Raw genomic sequence first — 18,875 nt, 5'->3', positions numbered from 1 at the left:
AAGCATGTTTTCTCCCGATATGACACTTCAGAAATAGCAAGACAATCCAAGTACTTCATTTAGACAAAAAAGAAGGACAATCCAAGTACTTGCCTGGTCATCATTTCATTTGCCATGTGAAACGGCATCAGCTCCAACCTCTGCTGCTACTCCTAATCATTTAGAAGTTGTATTAGTGATAATAACAGACGAGCCATGGGGTACCAAGCAAGTCTTTTTGTTCATAGATGGGACCAGCTCTAAGACAAGCACCACTAGCCTAGTCTTTTGTTCCAAACCCTCCAACACTTTTATGCCTTTCATATCAAAGCATTTAGAGGTTAATCTTGATTCATAAGCATGCACGGAAGTACTCTATACCCAAAATGAAAAGATAGACGTTTTCACCTTGCAAGGAAAGGAACCCAAGTGGTTAATATCTGCAACTAACTAAACTGATGATGACTGGAGACAGCTTCTGGGTCCTGTTTAGCACAAGAAATCCCCTTGCTTTATTGTTGCCTGGTAAAGTGCATTATTTGCATCTGGATGGTTTGTCTCAAGACTCCTGCTACCTTGTCTATCTTGCAGTGAGCTTCCCAGCAGAAATGAACGGGAATGTGAGTAGAAGCACCAAAACTGAGAGAGTACACCAACAAGCGGAGCTATTAATTATCACACAGACAAAAAAAGCAAACAAAATGCATACAATAAATAAGACAATTTAGTCCTTGTTTTGTACTCACCTGATACCTCAAGCAGGGTTAAGAAGATCTCAGGTGCATCAACAACCTGTCCCAATTAGTAAGCAATTTAGCATTTTTAACACCAATAACAAAGCCAGAAAAGGTTATCACAACAAGCAAAATGCAGACACAAGTAAGACAATTCAGTAAGCATAATCTAGACACTGTCTTGTACTCACCAAATGCGGAGAAACGCCTTGTACTGGCGCGTCAAGCTGAATTCAAGATCTCAGGTGCGTCAACAACCTGTCAAATTAGTAGCAATTAGCTTTTACTAAAAAGATTCACATCCTCACATCCTCACAGGTAACTTCAACAAAAACAAGGTTCATATCACTTTAATACCAAGTTAAAAGACTGAATGTTAACTCTTGCTTAAACTCAGCAACACACAAAGCAGAGGACTGAGATGTCGACAAATACCTTTTGCATAAGAGAAACTGTATCCAGAGTGATGATGATGCTGGTCAGCACGGTGTAAAAAATGAAGGTCTCGTAGGAAAGATCTCATAAGTGGTGAAGGTTGATATAGAATCGAGAAATAAGCTGGCAGCCTTTTTAAAATTTCTGGTGGACATGCATTACAAGCCTTCATAGACCTTTAGCCTGTTCTTCCTCTCCCAGTCACCGCCCTCTTCAAACAACCTAGCATGGGAAAACAGAACAACGGTTTCAATTGCACTATAGGGTAGTCATAAAGGATGTAACCAAAGAGCCTAATCTTCACTTACTTTTTCGCTTTGTCAATGCTCTTTGATACCAGATCAAAGTCCATGTAGAAAAACGCAACCTGCAAGGTGTAGGACAAAAGGTCCATTTTTTGCCCAAACAGCAACAGTTTTTCCTTCTGTGAGTTTTAGTTGCTCCAAAGCTTTCTCCTGGATTCACAAAGCAAAATTTATTGGCCAATGAAGTCCTTTGAAGTGTGAAATGAATAACTTTTGACATGCTCAAGTACCTTATCACTAATCCTGATGAAATAAAGAGCTTTAGCAAGATGAACTTCACGGACTTCGCTTTCGCCCAAATTTTCTTCTGCGTCTGCAATCCTAAACAAAGCAGAGCTCTTCCTCGTTACTAGCCCTCATAGAGTCCAACAAGCTCTGATCCAATTCCAGCACAGAAGACGCAGCTAGGGTTTCGTACAAAGGAGACATACCTTATAAAATAACACAAACAAACCCAACATCAGGAACAGAAAACCCAATACAAATATCATAGAATTTTTTTTTTTTAATAAAAAAAATCATAGAAAGTTTCAAACTTGAGTTCAGCGATTAGAGAAACAAAGCGTTTATAGTACTGACGGAACCAGTGACGGAGGTTTAATACTGACGGAATTAATAACGGAATAACTACGGAGGCTTCGGTTCATTAATAACCCTCTATAATAACAGATTAATTAAAGTTAGTTAAGTTTCAAGAAGAAAAGATCCAAACTTTCTCTCCCTCGCTTCTCCCTCTCTTGGTTTCTTCTCGCTTCTCCCTCGCTTGGTTTATCCTCGTCTTCCTTCTTCTTCCACAGTAGACAAAAGATGGCGGGAACTGAAATGTCAAGGGACGAGTGCGTCAAATTCCTAAGAGATAAAGGTTCCGAGTTCGTGGGACTCGACCACCTCGCTGAAGCCCTCTTTTGTTTCAGAAAGTCGCTAACTTTGAGGTATTTTTCAACAATTAGGGTTAAGATGGAAGCTTATATGTCGAAAAGGGTAAAGTAGATAGTTATGATCAATCTTGTTGGTTGTAGTGAAGAGGGTTTAGGAGATGATGCGATTCTCAGTGCAAGCATTAAGTTGGTATCTTGCTTAGTTGCAAAGCTGTACCTTTGAGACCGAAAAAGATAAGAGAACTGTGATGATCGAGGAGGGTTTGATGATAATCAACCAGACGAAGAACTTGGGACGCACTTCGGTTGATTATGATTCAGTGGCTAAAATGTACTGCGCTCTTGGCGACTCTGCTTACATAAAGGGTAAAAAAGAACTATTTTTACATTATCTTCTGCTAATACATAGAAACTTTGTTATTTGTTATCTTGAAGACTGTGACTTTTGATTTGTTGTATAGGTGATGTGGATCTTTCTTTGAAGATTTACACCGAAGCTCTATTGTTTCTGGAAACCGACCCAGTGGCAGACCTAATGAGTAGGCCAGTACTTACAAAGCACCACGCTTTCATGTAAGTGTGTATTCTTTTTTTTGGTGAAATCTTTTCTTATGTCTTTTAGATGTTTCGTTGTTGACTGCACACTTGATTTACGCAGGAACTTTGCGATCTCGCTTTGTCTTGAGCATGCTAGTATGTACGCCGAAGCACAGAAACACTGCCAGACCTCTGTCGCCAAGTCTGGCGTTTTGCTGAATATGAAAGATACTGCTGAGGAGATTAAACTCTTGTACCTTGGTGGACTTGAGAAAATGGAGGTGCTGAAGTGGAAGGGTGCGGTACCAATGCCTCCCAAGCTCCATGTGGTAGTACACCCACAATTATCTCAGACGTTTCTAGCTAAGAAGGCGGCGCTTGAAGCTGCTTTACAGCAGTGACCAGGTAGTAAATATATGAGAGAAGACCAGATTTGTGTTTGTTTTGCGCAACTTTAAAATTCTGAAAGAGACTATTCATGCATATAGACTTTGTAGTTTGAACTTGAATCAGAGTTGTGTTGCAGTGGCTGTAAATAAATAAAATGTGAAGAGGGAGATTTTTTTATCGGTTGTCTTGTCTTATCAGTCAGTGATTCTTTGAGGTCCCACCTAAAAAACTTGTGTTGCAGTCTGACGTAATGCTTGAGGGTAACTCTGTATTGCTTAACAATCTTAGTAACACATCACTAACATAGGTTTTTATGTTCAAGTGGGAGATGATATGTCTACACATGCTTTATACTTCTCTCTGGAAATACTTTTACAAAGACTTGGGGATTTTTGTTCATGGTTGGATCTCCTGATTTGGTTGAATCCACAATAGACTCCTCTCCAGCTTCTGCTTTACAGTAGAAGTCTACAACAATTGATATGTATACTAATTAAGGCAGCAAGTTGTCTATCTTGTGGTTAGGTATACTAACCACTACACAGCTGGTCATCACATTCTTTTACTTCCCACTCCCATTGGTTAGCGTAGCTGAGTATCTGCGGTTAGCGTAGCTGAGTATCTTCTGTTACAATCGAAGCAGAGACGCAACTATTCTGTCTTGATTATGTCACCAGATATCACAATTCTCACAATATGCAATTTTCTCAACTGTAACGACTTGGACTATTAATATTTTCAGATTCTATATACACAAAAGATCATAAAATAATATCTTTAAATATATATATATATATATATATATATATATATATTATATATATATATAATTAACCCTTTAAATTTACAAAAAAAAAAAAATCTATACTATTAAAACAGAATGCTTTTTTTAGGTGCCCTTCTGCTTTAATAATATTTACAGTTTTTTGCCACTGTATTATTTTTAAGCTATGTTTTTAATTAAAATCAGTATTTTTGTAATTTTTTTTATTCAAACAGAAATATTTATGTGACAGCTATGTAATTCTTTTTATTTTCGTAATACATTTAAATCAATCGAATATACCCTAAATCCCTAATAATAGTGAACGACATCTTACCTGAAATCCCTAATAATACTAAACGACATCTATTTGGTTTGATTTTGTACCACTTTCAACCGTGGGTTGTCGAAGATTATACAGATGAAGCTTGATACAAATGCTTTGAAACTTCCATTCCTACGATTGGCAAAAATATGCTTGATGATTTTTCTATTCTATCCTCCACTGATATCCGGAACATCATATGTGAGTTTTATTTCTTTGATGAGATTCTTTTGTGCTCATCCGCTAAGCAGTATGTGTTGGCAATATCCTAATTAATAAAATAATCTACATTTATTTTAATCCTAATCTATCTTATTAAAACAGAAACATTCTGTTGGGACCTAACATTTATTTTGTAAGTTTTTTAAATATCACCTTTATACTTTATAGTTAAACCTACACTAAATCACTAATGTTCCTTTCTTTTACTACTATCCATGTTTCCAAACATATACTTATTTCTTTATACTACTATCAATGTTTCCAAACAATATATTTTATACTACTATCAATGTTTCCAAACAATACAATAATTAATCTTAGTTATTTTATATATATCATTTTCTCTTTAAATTTTGTAGAAACGTTATAATTTCATAAATTGCAATAATGAACTTTAAATTTGGATTATAAGATTACCAATTATGAAACTATTACAATTTAAATCCAATTAGATTACATATCGGTCATCCATCAGTTCATCGGTTAGTCTCTTTAGTGATTTTTATATGTATATTTTAAAAACCTAAATTGAATTGTCAGATCTCCGGATTAACCGGTATAATCACAATCGGGTTTGAATTTAAAAACACTGATTTAAATGCAAAATATTTTTAAATACACACTCTTTAAAATTACCAAAATATTTGTTAAGTTATTAGTGAATTTTCATCGTAAATATTCCGCGCTTCAAAGCGCGGGTCAAAATCTAGTTAACATTTACAAAAGGAAGCATAAGAATAGCTTCCAATCTCTGGGGGTTCGTGTTCAACAGCTTTCACAGCGCGCGATATTTTTGACAAAACTTTATATTATCACAAGCATTTTCTCTTTATTTAAGTAGACATGTGCATAAAATTTGTAACCCAAGTTTGAACCAAACCCAAACCAGAAGAAATCCAAATTTTACATGGTCTAAAAATAAAACAGGTATAAACATATACGGATCCGAAGTGTTATTATTCGAAAACGAATAACCCAAAAAACAGAAAAACCCCGAAAATCCGAATAACTGATCCATATGTCCAAATTAATCATAAATATAAATATTTGAAATATAAATATATACTTCAAATATTCAGTTCTATATTTATTTTGAAATAATATCTAAAATAAGTTTAATTTTAAATAATTATTTAAAAAGAAATAATTATTTATTATGTTTTGCTTTTAAATTTTAGATTTAACTTCAGATATTTCCAAACCAAACCAATATAATCTGAATCCGGAAACGATATATGGTTAATTTATGAGTTTTATGATATGATACAAATTAAAACTAAAACCATTATGTTATATCTGAACCTGATTTGTAATACAAATTTACCAGTATGAAACTTAGGATGTGATATACAAAAATTCAAAATATCTAGTATGTATTCTAACAAATATTTAAACGTTCAAATCTAACTTCAAATGTGTTTTATTTTTTAGTTAATTTTATATTTGATAAATATTTTAAATGTTTGTTGGAACAACCCGTAAAACTATACTCATAAAAATATTAATAATAACATATTTTATTGTTTCACTAAATGTTAATAATATTTAACTACTAATATTTATTTTATTAAATATATATGTATATTTCAGTACTCTATCTATTAGAATTAACAATTTTATATTAATTAATAAAATATAATTAATTAGATACTTAAATTTAGTGTTAATATAAATTAAATTTATTATTTAAGAAAACAACAAATTAGTTATTTAATTCATTAATTTTAAATGAATAAGATTTCAAATTTTGTTTGTTCAATATTTTTAGATCTTTCAATGTAAAAGAAATTCAAAGTTATTATTTTTTTAACAAAAAATAAATTTGTACACTATGTATCTCACGTTTCCAAATCCTTTGATTAGCCCTATATATTCCAAGAAGATAATCTAGATTTTGACCATTATTCTCGAACACTATGTATTTCGTAAACAGAAAAAAATGTGAATATTGTGTTGCATCAAACATAGGGATAGGGTACATAATGTTAGGCAAGATTATAGTTGAGTGGTTTTAGGAAATATTGTTATTTAGTTTAAATAAATAATCAATATAATTATAAATTAAATAGTAATGGCACACTTATAATTACTTTGAAAGTTTAAGGGGATGTAAAAAAAAGGGCTCGTGTTTTAGTTGTACAGATGAAGCTTGATACAAAGTTGAAGCTTAATTTTTAATTAAAATTTCTGAAAAAAATAATTAAATCCATATTTGGAAATGGGTGTAAAAATCAATATTATTAAGGTAGAATCAAAAATTTGGATCCAACTGGTGTCTAAAATTGGTTACAACCTTATACTATTTAAAAATAAATAGATAATTATTGTGAAATTTGAAAATTCCTTCTAAACTATTTTAATTTTTTTATTTTTAATTTTAAATATATATTTATTGATTTATTAAAATATTAAACTAACAAAATTCAAAATAGATAAATATATAAATAAATAAGTATATTTATTATTTAAAAATGATATCAGTCTTAATATTTTGTTTATACACTCTATAATTAAAAATAAGTCTAAATCAATTATTTATCAAATATAAAATACATATATATATATAATTAAGCTTTAGGATATAAATCGAGAATCAAAAATCGAACATAAACAGAACCGAACCAATTTCACAAAATGTCTGAATGGCTCTTACATCTCTAAAATAGAAAAATTAAAATCAAACCAAGAATCAAATGGGTATCCAAATATCTCAAACACATTTTATATATCTAAAAATATTAATTATATTTAGTTTTAAAGTTATCAAATAGTCTAAAAATACTATTTATAAATCGAAACTGCCAAAAAACTAGGTTACCCTATTATTTTTTTATCTGTAATATTTAAAAGTATCCTAATTTCTTGATAGAACTTAATCACTTGAATATATTTTAGAGAGATTTACATTCTAGGTCACTTTTTAAGTTTTTAGTACACTGTAAATCACTTATGAATACTGAGGTACTTTTCTTTAACCAAGATAAAACCAGAAACATCTTGTTTGGTTTCTTTTTCAAGGTTAGCATTTTAAATAATAAAAAATTGAAACAGATCTTTTTCTCTTTTCCTTTCTCGGTGGAAAACTTCTTTTTTAGAAAAAAAATTGCAACTTTTGTCTTGTAACCCCTGCTCAGCTATCATACATGTTCTGTCACAATGTCTTTTTTTTCTCCTCGCCCCTGCGCAACAACTCGTCATGTCTCTTCCTTTTGAGTTTTTTTTTTCCTTTTGAGTTTTGATTCACACCAACAGCCAAACTCAATCACCCAACCAAGTGCTATAAAATTCCCAAATTCATAATTTGTTAATGGATTTTGACCAAATCATGAATTTTCCTCGAGACTGTTAAAATGGAATCTAGTCCAAGAGAATTTTTCGATTTTGCAGCATTAGTCCCTACCATTTGTTTTATTTTTGTGTCTGTCCCAAATGTTTATGATTTGCAAATAAATAAGGTACATTATTGTAATAATATATGTGTGTAGGCATTTGTACATTCCAAAATAAATAAGGTACATTGTTGTAATTTTATATGTATGTAGGCATTTATACATTCCGACGTGTACAAATAATTTCACTATCCACGTGTACATGATAAACATGTACAACGATACACATGTACATATGTCAACTTGAGTAATGATTTACATGTACTGAATGAAATTCTAAATACCAGTAAAATCATAACATATCAATGGGATATGAATCATTTCTTGTGTACGTTTTTATAATGATATATATATATAGTCCTATGTATACAAAATTTCACTATCCACATGTACAATGATGCATATGTACACCACTCAACTTGTAAAAATTTTAATCAAAACCACCTCTTATGTTTTTGGCCAGAAACGTAAATTTTATTTTGCAACTTAACCAGAAGTCCAAATTTGTTCATAGAAATAAAATTGTTTATTTTATAAAAAAAATTAAAAAGCACTTCATGCTTTCCAAGAGATAATTTTCGCAATAAAATGTTTATTTTTAACTAAACTTTCAAAAATAAAGAATGATACACTGATATCTTGCATATTTACATGATATACCTGATTAATTTTTTAGATACATTAGTAATTTAAAATTAGTACCGTAAAGTAGCGTCAAGGTGTACACATGATTTTCTCTGTCCATATGTACACAGGGTTGTACATTGCACAAATTAATGATAATTGACGTTTTGGATAATTTTGATTTTTTCCCATTTCAATTTAGTTAATTTAGCCTTCCTCACTGGATTATTCTCATTTTTCTTCATAATCATCAAACTTTAATTAAGTTTCATGTGTGTATTGATGTCTTGCTATTTTAGTAGTTTTTACCATTTTTAAGTTTATATGAGTCATTTTAGGATACATTTAGATGTTTTGCATTTGATAGGGTATAGAATGTACAACTGAAACTGGGATAAAAAATTAAAATAGATCTTTCTGTACAATTGAAAGTTTATGGTCCAAAGTGAAAATAATTTTAATCCAGAGGACCAGTTGTGGGAAAATATCAGAATTGGCCGTTGATGTCCCCACGATCTGAAAATTACACTATGATCACCTTTTTTTTTGGTGATCTGAAAATGTAGCTGGAGACTTCGACGACAAAAGAAATGTTTTCAAGTTCTTTATTTTTTAAATGATGAAGAAGAAGGAAAGAGAGGTGATGGCCATTAATGTTCTAGAACTTTTCCTCGATCACCAAAAAGAAAAGTAGGGTCCACCAATTAATTTATGGTTGTGTATTTTTTTTAAATGGTTTGGTTTTAGTTAGTAATCCCAACGAGAAGTAGATAAAAGTTAGAAAAAGTGTCCATGTAGTGTAAAGTGACTCAGAGCGTAATTACAAAATAGAAATGTGACTTAGAGTGTAATTTTTTCTATATTTTATTCAAAAATTTTAATTTATCTTATTTATCCGTTATTCTATCCAAAATGAATTTTAACTGAATTATTTAAAATTAGCCAAAAATGGGAGCCGAACTCAAATGCTAATTATCAACAAGATCAAACTCGACCAAACGAAATCTCTGAAACTAAAACACACACCCACACAAACTGAAAAATGAAAAATCCAAGGTAACAAACAGAAATATATTTTTTCTTTATTTAAAAATTTCAAAATACATGTCTTCCTCTTAAGGAATTCATTTGTTTGACGTTTTGGATTGCTATAACTGATTATCAAACTCCTCCTGCAATTTGATCACCATTCTCTCTTCATCCGCCGAGAATAACCACCTATTAAAAAACATATAAAGTTTAGGCAAACAAAACAGAGACTGAAGAAGAATAATAAAAAGACCATGGATTGGATTAAGTTGTATACTTTTTGCGATTGGGCGGAGTCTGTTGAACCAACGGAGACGGCATGATTTCCCGGTGCGTTGAAGAATGCGTTGAAGAAGACCTTTGGATTGAATTGAGCTCCACTCACGCGGACCGTATCTTTGATGAACACTTCGTCTTCTTCGGCTTTCCATGGCCCTTTCTTTATAAATTCTTCTTCGCCGCGTCCATGTATTTTTGTTTTAAATCGGTCTCTGTTTGGTAAATCGTGATGTTTTGTCTCAAATATACTAACCTGAAATAATAATTAGGAAACAAGAATATTTAACAAACAGATTTCATTTCTACTAAAATATTAAACAAAAAGACAAATATCTCTAATACCAGCTTATATATGTCCGATTGTTGTCTTGTGTCGGAGAATGCTTCAGATATTCTTCAGCTTAACTTCCATTGCTTTTTCTCTGTGTCAGAAACAACATTCAAGCTGTTCCTGTTTTTTTTTTGCAAAAGTTAGATCTGTCTCAATAATTGAAAGGTTTAACGGTTGACATATGAATCCGTAAAAGAACAAAGATAGAAAAGAGAACCTGTTCATATCGGAGAGCAACGAATCCGCGGTGTCCTCCGGTTTTGGTCGCTGAATCGACATAGATCGTAGAAGACTTTTTTTTATGAGCAACGATCGAAATCGACTTTCGTTTAATTTTTTTTTTCCGATGCTCGAAACATCTAGATCTATTCCGGTATACTTCGGTTTGTGTTACATAGAATATAACTCATGGGCTTTTTTTTTTAAAAATAACTCATGGGCTTAAGTCTCATTTTGCTTAAACCCAATAGTAAAAAAAAAACAATTCATCAAAAACCCATTGTAAACTAAGGTTTTTATTTTCAAGTATAATTTAAATATTGACTATGTTTATAAAAAATTTAGTTTATTTATATTATTATTTAAATATCTCATATTCATCAACCTTTTTTTTTCATCTATAATATTATTTAATTATCTCATATGAATATATACATGTAAATTAAAGAAGATATTATTATTACATTTTTAACATAATAAAAATTTACCAAAGAAAAGTTTTCAATTTTTTTAACATCTTATAATTAAGTTTTAGATATAAACGTAAATAAAAATACAAACTTATCATAAATAACCAAAGAGAATAAGTTTTTTGAAATACAAATATAAAACTTTAAAATAACTTATTCTCTAATCAAATGATTTTTTTCAACCATTCACAATACTAACATTTTGTATATATAAAAATGAACATAAACCTAAAAACAACTTCTAACATAAATCATTAAGACACTTGATATACATTTTATGTTGAAACACATAATATATACAAACATAAATTTGCCAAAGAAACATACCCGCCATTGTTACTTTCTCAAAACATAAATTAAAATCTCAACTATTTAACTCGGTATATTATCAAAACATGAGTTACAATCTAAAACATGTAACTCGAATTAGTATTACGCATCATTATAATAGTATAGATTATACTTCAAAACCAAACTATACAATGTTTGATATTTAAATTTTACAGGAAACAAATCCCGCCCGTCCAAAAGAAACATACCCGCCCTCTCAAAAGTTGATTGCCACGCAATTTGTCGGTAAGATTGTACGTTATCGTAGTTGATATATATATATATATATATATATATGTTAGACCAAACCAAATTTATTAACGACAATCGATCTCAACCCGGATACTCATGCCTAAACATACTTATGAAAAATCGAATAAGAGCATAAATTTAAAACAAAACGATTGTCCCGCCCTCTAAAGGACGGATCAAAATCTAGTGATTCTTAGAATCTTTAGAAAAAGGGTTGCTTCGTCTAAATATATATTATATTTTCATTAAATTAATTATTAAATTGATTAGTAGTATATAAAAGAGTATTCTCAATTATTTTCCTTAACTAAAAGCTATGGAATTACCTAAAATGATTAACATATATATGACAATTAATGATTATGAATAATAAAGATTTGATAAAAAAAATCTGTATTATCTCTCATTTTTTAAATTTTATATTACGTAAAAAAATTAAAAAATCACATCAACCATATTGTAACATCCCGAGTTGTGATATGTGAAAAGGTTTAAGAGAATTGATTTGGCTACCTATATCACAAAAGTTGACTTACCTTTTCCGGAACACATCCTGAAAGAACTCCAGAGTTAAGCGTGCTTGAGCTGGGGTAGTGGAAGGATGGGTGACCTATCGGGAAGTGATTCGCGATACCGTGTAAGTGAGGACAAAGCACGGAAAAAGGTCGGGTGGTGATTGCAGGGTCAGTAAACAATGATTTCGAACCTTGGAAAATTAACGACCGACCGTCGGATGGGATGGGTCGGCCCGTGGGTGGCCCATTAGCCGTAGACGGGTCGGAGCGTTACAAGTGGTATCAGAGCTGGTTAGCCGTCTCAGTTCTGACCTGAGAGGCATCTTGAGACCTGTCGTGGGGCGCAACGAGGACGTTGCGTTCTTTGAGAGGGGGTGAATTGTAACATCCCGAGTTGTGATATGTGAAAAGGCTTAAGAGAATTGATTTGGCTACCTATATCACCAAAGTTGACTTACCTTTTTCGGAACACATCCTGAAAGAACTCTAGAGTTAAGCGTGCTTGAGCTGGAGTAGTGGAAGGATGGGTGACCTATCGGGAAGTGATTTGCGATACCTTGTAAGTGAGGCCAAAACACAGGAAAAGGTCGGGTGGTGATTATAGGGTCAGTAAAAAATGATTTCAAGCCTTGGAAAATTAACGACCGACCGTCGGATGGGATGGAATCCACGGACCGAATGAACGAACGTGGGTGGCCCATTAGCCGTAGACGGATCGGGGCGTTACAAACAAACAGAAATAGACGGGTCGGGCCCATTTTGGGTTTTGGCATTTTCATACATAAATTACTTCTAAAATAAATTACTTCTAATAAGTGAGATCAATTTTGACTTTTAGGATGATAAAGAATAACTAACAAACAGAAATAGATCAAGAAGAATAACCAGAGAATCAAAAAGAACTAAACGAACACACGACCCGTGGGCAGTGGCAAAACAGAGGATCAAGAAGAACAATACAGACACAGAAACAGATATAATTGAGTATTTTCATAGTTTTTGATTACAGTATACAATGAATATGTTTACACTCACATAACTCATCGTTTGAAAACTATATTAATCAACAATAAAAAAAATAATCAACAATAATCAACACTTACAAACCGGCTCATTATACAAATTATATAATCAATTTACTGTTATCACATCAACTGTAAACCATACAAGAAATATTAACACAAAAATAATTTTACAAACCATTCTGCAATAAAACAGGTTTTCATAAATTAATGTATTACTAGATTTTGATCCGCTCCACCGAGCGGATATCAATTTTTATTTTTTTTATCTTTCTTTACAGTAAATGTTATACATGATTTGCAATGTGTGTATTAATATAACATTTTGAAAGATAACAATGTGTTTAATTACATCCAACATTTTTTTGGGTTCTACCGTAAATTATATGGCTGATATTTACTGGATATCACATAAAAAAATCCAACATTTGTATATTTAGATTTTGACCCACGCAACCGATACTTTTTTTTTGTTTGTACTAAATGATGTATTTGTGAAAGTTAGTTCTACTATTTTGAGTTATTTTATTGTGGATGTTAACAAATTATTGGTGTTAAAAATCAGAAATGTATATATAGTTGGAATGCATAGTATATATAGAAAACATAAATTTGAATTTGAATTATTAAAAAAAACTATTAGTTAGCATGATATACATGTTTTTATAAATTAGTTATAACACTTATAAGAAACAGTTTGATTAATATAAAAACATCTATACTATTAAAGTATCAAATAATAAGATAGATGATTACATATTTCTAATGGGCTTCAATTTGGGTATATAAAAATAATATAAATCGTTTTATGAAACAGTATAAATTGTTTCTAAAATATCTTCTACTATATGCAAATATAGGCAATTGCTTGGAGTCGAAACTTTTCACAAAATTTTGAATTAATTGTATTCGATAAGTTAAGCAAAGAAGAATCGATTGGAATTTCTTTTAAAAATAAATAAAAATTATTTATTTAAATTTAGAAGTTAGCGAAATTATAGAATAGTTTCTATGTTTTATAGGTATATTAAAGATTTGACATTGATTATAGATTTGGATAGACTTGACAAAGATATTCTGTTTTGATTTGAGAAAACAGCTCTTAAAACCCTGAATTTTCAAATTAAAGCCAAAAAACTTCAAACTAATGTTTGGGCTAAAAAAATCTTTAACTTTCAAATATTGGCCATTTTAATTATCGTATTTTGTTGACTCGGTCATTTAAGAAACCTGAATAGTCAACTGTTAAACTCAACTATAAAAATAAATGTCGTTAACTTTGTAAACGATGGTTTTAAAAAATTAGTTAAACGGCGTTTTCTTACTTCTTTAAACACTTAAAATATATTTTTCCAGAAACTAAAGCCTCCAATCGACTTCATATTCATCACTCAAAGATGAAGAAGATGAAGTCGATTTAAGGTTTTGGTTTTGCATAAAAAAAAAAAAGATGATTTGGGTGTTTTGCAACTTCAATCACACATTACGTTGAAGTTATTGTTTCCGTTATTTTTGGCAGTATTATTGTTAGGAATTATGCATTAATTAATTCGAAAAGACAAGATTATTAAAAGAAATATCATTAATAGTCTCAGTGGCATAAAAGTGTAAATAATTTAAAAAATTTAGGGGTATTTTATATCTGTACTTCTATTTTAATAAAGTAGATACCTATAGAAGATGTATTGCACATGACACGTACATGTTATTCATAATTAGATATTCAATACCTATTAATCTAGCAGTTTGGATTTCTAAATATTAACAATACTAGAACGCCCGGGTTTATTCCAATAATGTTGCATTCAATATCTAAATTACTATATATATATATATATATTACTTTTATGCCATAAAAATATAAATAGAAATTGAATTAGAAATGAATAAAACTTACAATTTTTTTATGATATAAAATATATATGGGACGGTGAACAAATGCGAAAAGAATAAAGAATTTGTTAAGCCCGAGTTATTATCCAAAATATATTTTTTTACGATTATAATTTTTTTTACAATTGTAATTAAATACTGATTGCTTAAATAAAACAACTTTTAAAAATGATGTATGTGTTAAATACACTGAAAAATCTATGAATTTATTATTACTACAAAAAAATTTGCCAGCAATTATTATTACTATATTATTTGTTTAGTTATAAGAAAAAAATATCTTACAATCTAGCTGTAGTTAAAATATTATTCTGGATTAAAACTCCGTGTAAAATGATAATCAAAGTAGTATAAATAGATATTCACAATTTATTTAAATTTATTATTAAATATTAGTTGGTTTGAAAATTATTATTTAAAAAAATACAATTAGCTTATTACGCTGTTATTTAAAATGAATTTTTATATACTAATTAGGGGAGTTTTCAAAATATTTTTAGTCCAAAACTATGATCCAAAAAATTATTTTCTTATTATTTTTTCATTTCCAGTAAAACATCTTACAGACTTGTACTAATATCACAAAGTGAAAATATAAATTATTTATTATTCGATATAGCCTTATTTTTTTAATTTCCATTAAAAATTAGTGATTTAGAAGATTTGTTTTTTTCTTACTTTGTGTCTTTAATATTTATTTTGTTAAACTTCATACACTATTTTGTTTTCTTTATTTTTTTTGTGAACAGAAATTTCAAAACGTTTGTTGGCCGTTATTGTTTAATGTGGTACGGTTAATCTTGTAGGTGTCTTTAGAGAGGAGGTCAAAGCTCATCAACTGATTTTTTGTTATCTTGTGTGGTTCAGTGGTTTTTTCATTCTAATTCTCTTTGTTAAGATCCTAATTCTTTCTTTTGTTAGTTTCTTTGCGATTGTTTAAATACCTAAAATAAAATTGCACATTTAGATCAAAGATGTAATACCGGTGAAATGCCAAAGTAGTGGAAGTGAGACAAAACAGAAGTACATAATTTCTCATGATAATAATTCGATCATGTTCTGCATATTACATTTCCAAACTGTATCACAAGTAATTTGTTAACATGCTTTACTCACTGAGCTAGTTTGCGTCTCTTTGTCCTCTCTAGCGCACTCAAAAACCTTGGTTACCATTTTCAACTCTTTCTTTAGCTTCTTTACTGTCTTCCTCTCTCTTTCTGGCAGGTCCTAACACAGCATCATGGACTTCTTTATGAGCGATCTCTACTTTGTCTTCTCCAACAGATTCATCAGCGGCTCACAGACCCCATTTTTCTTGCACCATCTTTTGATGTAACTGTGGTAGACATTGGGGACATGAGCTGCCTCTTCAACGCTGACATTTCATCTTATGACTAACCTGCTTTATTCAGTTAGTGTTTTGCCTCTTCCACATCTACCATCTCATCTTTTTGTGTCGTGTTCTGTAGCAGAATGAAATGAGTTTGAAACGAAAATATCAAATGTGGTCACGTCAGTCAGCTTCCAACTGTCAAAAGTACAACAAATGGATACTCAGAATTGACCCAAAAAAGTTGCTTGTGAGGTGAAACGAAGGAAACATCGCAAAAACACCTGCTTGTAAGAAATTAGATAGCAAACCTGACTGTAACCTGCGGAGACGCTTCTCTTGATCCGAAGCATTTCTCTATGTGCCGTCTTTCCCACGTTGCACCAAAGACTCGTGTCACTTGGTGTAACATAAACTTCCAAACCAACTTCTTCCTCTTATCTAATAACCAACCCCAAACATATATATTAATCAGACTGAAATATATATATATATATATATATATATATATATGCAATGAGTAATGCCACAACCATTCAATCACAATATATAACGAAAATTCATATGGAAGCAAATAAACCCATACAAACCAGCTATAGAATAAGAGACGATTGAGACAAAATGGAAAAAAAGAGTAACACGAATGATGAATAGTTTCAAAACTTTTGTGATTTTTTTTCTACTAAAAGCTGGTTAAGAATGCAACGTTACCTTTTCAGAGAGAGCTTAGACCTCTCCTTTCTTTTTGTTTCATATGCATCTCAATTCGACTTTGGGATCATCAAAACAGGTGGAAACTGTTGACAGAAGAGACAGAAGAGACAAGGAGATGAAGGTTTGGAAACCAAAGAAGAGTGTTTCAGAATCACACTCTGTTTCTGAAACAGAGAAGAAGATAAACGAGGAGTGTGAAAGAAGCAAATTGTTCAAGGCTGAAACAAGTTTTGTGAATAACGAAATGGGCCTGAGAGACTCTGATATAAAGCCCATTCAGAAGCAAAATGAAACAACGGTCACAAAGGAGTTCGAGACTGAAAACAGAGTAAAAGACAAAAGTGGTGGTCCTGCAATGTACGGATCGAAACAACCAATAACGTTGAAGAACAGATTTGAACTGCTGGAATCCAATGAAGACTTGAAGACCTAATGGACAGCGAGGCAGGCTGCTAGGGTTTTACCTTTTAGTATAAATACATCTCTTAGGTTGTAAAGAACACTTGAGCAAAATCTTATGAAATGAAAAGCTTCAAAGTTTATAAATTTATCATGTTGTTCTAGATCTTCTCTCTGTTTACATGGTATCAGAGCTCTAGGGAGTAAATCCTGAGCCATGGACAACGCTCTAGATCTATATGCTCAACCTCAACTTGACATCTCCAACTGCGTTACTCTCAAGCTAACTGAACGAAACTACATTCACTGGAAAAGGCAGTTCGAATCCTTCCTGTCTGGTGTTGGTCTTCTAAGCTTCGTCAATGGAGGTTCTCCTGAGCCAATACCGCTGATACACGTTCCAAACATCTCAGGAGGCTACAGAGATGTTCCAAATCCTGACCATCAGCAGTGGGTCAGATCTGATCAGATTGTTCAAGCCTGGTTAGTTGGTTCACTCTCTCAAGATATCCTTAGTGTTGTTCTTGGAGCTCGAACTGCTCAGGAGGTTTGGACCTCTCTAGGGAATCACTTCAACAGAGTTTCTTCTTCACGACTGTTTGAGTTGCAGCGTCGTCTTCAGACCATCTCCAAAACAGATAAATCTATGAGCGACTACTTGAAGGAAATCAAGGGACTATGTGACCAACTCAACTCTGTGGGAAGCCCTGTATCTGAGAAAATGAAGGTGTTTGCAGCTCTGCAAGGTCTAGGACGTGATTATGAACCTATCAAGACCAGTATTGAAGGTGCTATGGATTCTCCTTTACCTCCGACGTTTGAAGAGATAGTTCCTCGCCTAACTGGCTTCGACGACCGTCTCAAATCCTATGAAGTGTCTCAAACCTCTGTGTCTCCTCATCTGGCGTTTCACGTGGATGCTACTGAGCAAAAAATATTCTCAGAATGTCAATTACTCTCAACAAATTCCACACTTTAATCAATACAGAGGTCGAGGGGGCAGTAATGGTCGTTTCGGGTACAGTAGAGGTCGTGGTTACTCTACCAGAGGACGAGGTTTCTATCAACAAAGTTCAGCTGCAAATAATACTCAAGGAGACTCCTCCTCTAGACCATCTTGCCAGATTTGTGGTCGTTTTGGACACAATGCCTTGAAGTGTTACAGACGCTTTGACATCTCCTACCAGAGTAATGAACCTCCTTCAGCAATGGCTGCGATTCAGGTCTCCAATGATCCTCCTTCGTCTGATCAACACTACACTGGAGCAGAGTGGTATCCTGATACTGGCGGCTTCTGCTCATGTTACAAACTCTCATCAGAATCTTCAGACTTCGCAGCCTTATCATGGTCATGATCATGTCATGGTAGCCGATGGTAACTATCTACCTATAACTCACATTGGTTCAGTGCCGCTGCAAACTGCTTCTGGTTCGTCAGGTATCTTGTCTCTGAAAGATGTTTTAGTGTGTCCAAATATAGCTAAATCCTTTGCTTTCAGTATCAAAGATGA

General features: G+C 32.0%; 1 protein-coding gene, 1 long non-coding RNA gene and 1 pseudogene across 2 annotated transcripts; 1 reads left to right on the top strand and 2 right to left on the bottom strand.

Annotated features, from left to right (window-relative positions):
- Positions 1–935: 935 nt before the first annotated feature.
- On the bottom strand, positions 936–1,961 carry LOC130498957 (26S proteasome non-ATPase regulatory subunit 6 homolog; annotated as a pseudogene).
- Positions 1,962–2,562: 601 nt separating this feature from the next.
- LOC130498526 (uncharacterized) lies at positions 2,563–3,449 on the top strand. Its single transcript, XM_056991962.1, has 3 exons — positions 2,563–2,697; positions 2,793–2,904; positions 2,990–3,449. Exons 1-3 carry the CDS (start codon positions 2,580–2,582, stop codon positions 3,267–3,269), a joined length of 510 nt encoding a protein of 169 aa, XP_056847942.1. The 5' UTR covers positions 2,563–2,579; the 3' UTR covers positions 3,270–3,449.
- Positions 3,450–15,862: 12,413 nt separating this feature from the next.
- LOC108822004 (uncharacterized) lies at positions 15,863–18,867 on the bottom strand. Its single transcript, XR_001944679.2, has 3 exons — positions 16,963–18,867; positions 16,563–16,692; positions 15,863–16,449 (listed from the first exon to the last, which is right to left on the bottom strand). It is a non-coding gene; the product is annotated as an uncharacterized LOC108822004 (long non-coding RNA).
- Between the last annotated feature and the right edge of the window lie 8 nt (positions 18,868–18,875).

The sequence above is a fragment of the Raphanus sativus genome, chromosome 8, assembly GCF_000801105.2.
Source record: "Raphanus sativus cultivar WK10039 chromosome 8, ASM80110v3, whole genome shotgun sequence".
In the NCBI taxonomy this organism is placed as follows: domain Eukaryota; kingdom Viridiplantae; phylum Streptophyta; class Magnoliopsida; order Brassicales; family Brassicaceae; genus Raphanus; species Raphanus sativus.
The sequence above is the reverse complement of the archived record's forward strand: the minus strand, read 5'-3'. Positions and strand labels throughout refer to the sequence as shown.